Raw genomic sequence first — 5,271 nt, 5'->3', positions numbered from 1 at the left:
TCATCTGTAAAGATTATCAGCTGAACTAAACAGCATCAGAAACGTGTGTTTGACACACAGATTATTTTCTGCAATGATCCAAAATCCAAAAATCCCAGAGGAGAATTTATGTAGGAACCATAATAATGACGTCACGACCGCTTCATCGATCTAATCAGCAGATTTGACAAGCTAGCTAAACGTTAGTTTAATAAATTGTTTATTAACCTCTGAAAAACATGACTAGAGGCTGTAAGGAGGATTAGGGAGAGAGTTCCCAGTGTGATGACGTTTAATGTCTCTGTTAGCTACTCGTTAGCAACCGCCGTTTAAAGTTTGGGTAAAAACTTTAAAAGTCACAAGTGTTGGTCTTAGCTAACGTAGTTTATCTCGTCTAACAAAACATCAACATCTCTTCAGCTTGTGTTAACCACAGACCTTATTTCAGTCTAAACACAAACACATTCAAAATACACATTTAGACTTTTAGAGTTAGGAACCCATGGAGCTAACATGCTAACTCACTTCCTGGTGTTAGGACTCAGAACTACACCTGTCTATATGCTTCACAAAGTAAATCGCTCTGCTCAGGTTAAAATATCACTCACATCACATCAAAGTGTGAGCAAGAAAATAACTGACATGGAAAAAAAAATCACAACTATTTAGCAATTTTTGCTTCCTGCCGCAATTTAATTTTAAAGCTGCCGTGAAATCAGACATTTTAGTTTGCAACAATCCGCCAAAAAGTCTGTGAAATCCTAGAGGGACCGGTTAGTCACTTTTTTATATTCTTCTTTTGTTGTCTTTTTAGCTTTGTGCACTTTAAGGTGAAGCCAAATAATTTTGTTGTTATGACAATAAAGGCATCCTATTCTATTGTATACCGATAGCACAGTGCTAATAAATTCAAGAAAGAAGAAAACCATGACACAGTAAACAAAGACCAACATCCAGCAGTTCATCTACTTTGTCATTGCAGTGTTTCCTCTCTATGCATTTAGCAGGCGGGGCGCCGCTCCTGAAATAAGACCGCCACTGATGACTTCTCTTTATTTTTTATTAGAGAGAAAGAAAAGTAAGTGAAAGGAGAGAGAAGAAGAAAAGAAAGGACAGAGCTCCAGCTTACCTCTTTATAAACTAACATTATTTGTGCTCAGGGATCAAATGTGACCCCGCTGCTGACTTTATGTATTTAAGAGAGGAACGAGGAAACAAGAGAGGAGAAATAACTTCATAATATTTTACAGACGTTTGATATGAGGACAGGAAACATGTGACTCTTTATCACTAAACTCAATCACTGTGTGCGGCGAGGAGAAATACAGACCAATAAACAACCTACAGTTTAAACATGGCCGGGTTGAGTTTGTCTTTGTCATACGGGACCAATCAACAGACTGCAGTGTTTAGCTCCGCCTTTTAGGGTCAGATCGATATTCTTGGTCCCAAAAAGTAGGACGCTACGGGTCGGTTGTTTGTTGATCTTTCCCGCCTTTAGTCTCTGGAAACGCTGCAAAATGTGTGCCGTACCGAGACGAACCGAACTGAACAGTTTAGTGGAAACAGGTCTTTAGTGAAACAACAAAACATTTTAAGTAAAGCAACACTTTCACCATAAGGCAATTCTACAGTAACCCCCCTGTTAGAATAATAGGCTTTTTTAAAACTTATATTCAAGTGTGATTTTAATCTGCTCATTGCAGTAATGTATTGTTGGATAAATCAGAACACGTGAACGCCTCTGTCCAGAGGGGAGGAGCTTAACACCACTGTGCACACGGTGGGAATCAGCATTAAAAATCCAACGAGTCTTTGAGTCCTTGAAAATCGCGTTACCGTTCAGTCTGCAGCCTCCATGAGGGGAACTGAAAGGTGGTTAGGTGTTCTTCTTATATTCAGTCAATGTTGAGATCAAGCTGCATTCACACTTACTGCTGTGAAACCATGTGCTGAGAAACTGCTTTCATTAAAGGATCCCATGTGGATCTCTGTTTTCTGGTTATTGATCATCTAATGTTTTCACCTTTCAACAGAAACGCCCCAACCAGATACGACAACATCAGCTACACATCCCTGAACCATTCAGGCTCTCCTACCATCTACCAGCTCATACCAAAGACAGAGAACATTGGAAACATAAAAAAGATGACTCTTGGTGAAAAAGATCAAAGTAAAGTACACAAAACCATCCTGCTAGTGGGAGAAACAGGAACAGGAAAATCTACTTTGATCAACGTTATGGTCAACTACGCCATGGGAGTGACGTGGGAAGACAATGTCTGGTTTGAGATCGTAGAGAAGGAGAAGGAGGAGAGAAATCAGTCTCAAAGTCAGACATCAGATGTGGTCGTGTACGAGATCTTTGGATTTGAAGAGAAACCTCTGCCTTACTCTCTGACCATCATTGATACTCCTGGATACGGAGACACCAGAGGGCCTGAACAAGATGATGCCATCACCACCAGATTATTTGACTTGTTCCGGTCAGAGAGCGGAGTTTATGAGATAAATGTCGTGGGTCTGGTGATGAAAGCGACCGAGAATCGGCTGACTGACCGCCTGATATACATCTTTGATTCAGTGGTGTCTCTGTTTGGAAAAGACATGGAGAAGAACATCGTCCCTCTGTTCACACACTCAAATGGAAGGAAACCTAAAAATGTCCTTACAGCTCTTCAGGATGCAAACATCAAGTGTGCCAAAGATAAAGCAAATCAGCCTGTTTACTTCCTGTTTGAGAACAGTCAAAATGAAGACAGGACAGAGGATGAAGAAACCCTTCAATTCGCCTATGAACTGACAATGAAAGGAATGTCAAAGTTTGGAGAGTTCCTGCTAAATACGAATCCACTATCACTGACGGAAACTGTGGCCGTCCTGAACAACCGTATCAGACTGCGAGCCTGCATGCAAAACCTGAAAGAGCGAATTCAGCTGTTTGAATCACAACAGAAAGAAATCCAACAGACTCGGGAAGAACTGAAGAAACATGAAGAAGAGATGAACAAAAACAAGAACTTCACTATACAAGTTGATGAGACCTACAAAGATAAAGAAAACATCGAAGGTGGGATGTGGGGGTTGTGGTTTTATGAAGGAGCTACGTGCTGTACAGTCTGTGAGGAGAACTGTCACTACCCTGAATGCACGATGGCCTGGTATCCCAAAGACTGTGAGGTGATGAGTAATGGTCACTGCACTGTCTGTACAGGGAAATGCCCTGTGTCTGATCATGTGAAGGAAGAGTGGAGATATGTTCAGAAGACAAGGAAAGTTCAGAAAACTCGTGAAGAAGTGAAAGAGAAGTATGACCAAAGTTCAGCAGCCTGTGAAGAGAAATCAAGCCTTCTGGAAACACTTCAGAAGAAAATGGACGACAAAGAAAAGAAAAAAGATCAATGTCTGGAAGAGTCCTACAATCATGTTCTCAAACTGGAGCAGATCGCTCTGAATGCTGATTCATTGTCCACTCTCGTCCACTTGGACTTCCTGATTGAGAAGATGACGGAGAAGGGAGACACACAGAAGGTCCAGAAACTGAAGGAGATGAAGAGTCGAGCGAATGAGGGAACCAGAGCAGGGATGGGGTACGTGAGGGGTAGACTGAATTTTCTGAAGAAGTTCTGATTGAAACAGTGTGTTCTTGTTGATACAATCTCTAAATCATCACAAAGATGTAATCATAATATTAATGTTCCACATAAACTTAAATGTGATCACATTGTAAATTTGAATTGGAATGAAAGCTTGGGACAAGAATTAGACTGGGATGCAATTTGAGTAAAAGTTTGTGGTGCTTTAAAAACCCAAATCATGAGAGAACATGTCACTCCGAGAATCAGACATCGAATGGGATTGGTTCATTCTGCTCCCAGGGAACAGCTGGCTCTTTAATGTTCACTGAAGCGGGAGCGTCCAGCTCTCCAAACACCAATCAGAATCAACCTAACTGAACCCGAACCCAGCTGGAACACTGGCAAGAAGAAAGAAAAGACAAAGTAGACTAGAAAGTTCTCTGAGCCGAAAAACAGAGAAGAAGGAACTCTCTCTCTCTCTCTCTCTCTCTCTCTCTGTCTCACACACACACACACACACACACACAGAAACACACACACACACACACACAGAAACACACACACACACACACACAGAAACACACACACAGAAACACACACACACACACAGAAACACACACACACACACATCGTATAATCATTTATCATTGTTGTATTTTGTTTTATATTCATATAATCATTTAACCATTATATTCATATAATCATTTAACCATTATATTCATATAATCATTTAACCATTATATTCATATAATCATTTAACCATTATATTCATATAATCATTTAACCATTATATTCATATAATCATTTAACCATTATATTCATATAATCATTTAACCATTATATTCATATAATCATTTAACCATTATATTCATATAATTATAAGAGCTTTTCATTTCTTTTACATGTTCCATTAAACATGCATTGTAAATGGGTAACCCTGTACTTTGTTTAGCCGTGTGCACATGCTAGCTGGAGTAAAGAAGTGACAGTCAGTGACTCGGCCTGACTGCACGGTGCCTTCGGACCTGTGAGGTCAGGGAGAGTGCACCTTATAGAGAACGAGTGGGTGTATGACTCCTCTGAGGGGGCATGTTCACACACTCTGTTTTACTTTTATTTTCCTTTTTATCTTTGTATTCAAATCAGATTGTTTTACCTTTTGAATATTCAATAAATGTCATAAAATCTGAGTCTGACTGAGTCGCTTCAGGACATCGACTGACTTCACCTCACACTCAGAACACTCCAGTAGGCATTCATGTTACCACGCTCCGGAGGGCAGAATAAACAGGACATATTAAAACAGCTTTTACAACTTAGAACCAAAAACAATGAATGAACATCTGACCAAGTGATGAGGCTCAGACAGACAGAGAGGGCATCAAGGTGGTGAAGAAACACTCCTCAATGTCGAAATATGTCTTTAATGACAGAGATGAAGGAGCCCTACAATGATACAAACAACTGCAGGATAAACAAATAGTAATAACTTTTAAATGTGAACATACAATATAACATGGATCATCACATATTACAGCATTACACATATTATGCAACTGTTGTATAAATTTAGTTCTAACATGAATTAGGCTGAACAGCACAATCAAACCACCTTGACATGAACATGAGCATATCAACAAATATGGCCGCTTCCTAACTGAGCCGGTCATAGCAATATCCTACACTGCCCCCTAGTGGCCAGTGATAAATCCTC

The 5,271-nt window shown here is 40.0% G+C and overlaps 1 protein-coding gene across 1 annotated transcript in view; it reads left to right on the top strand.

Annotated features, from left to right (window-relative positions):
• LOC306837315 (uncharacterized protein) overlaps nt 1–4,747 on the top strand; it is a 10,652-nt gene extending 5,905 nt beyond the window's left edge. The window contains exon 3 of the mRNA XM_079364946.1: nt 2,016–4,747. Within this exon, the coding sequence (XP_079221072.1) occupies nt 2,016–3,609 (1,594 nt within the window). The 3' untranslated portion in view covers nt 3,610–4,747. The remainder of the gene's footprint in view (nt 1–2,015) is intronic.
• Nucleotides 4,748–5,271: the final 524 nt, after the last annotated feature.

This window comes from Symphodus melops (genome assembly GCF_947650265.1).
Source record: "Symphodus melops genome assembly, chromosome: 16".
NCBI lineage: Eukaryota > Metazoa > Chordata > Actinopteri > Labriformes > Labridae > Symphodus > Symphodus melops.
The sequence above is the reverse complement of the archived record's forward strand: the minus strand, read 5'-3'. Positions and strand labels throughout refer to the sequence as shown.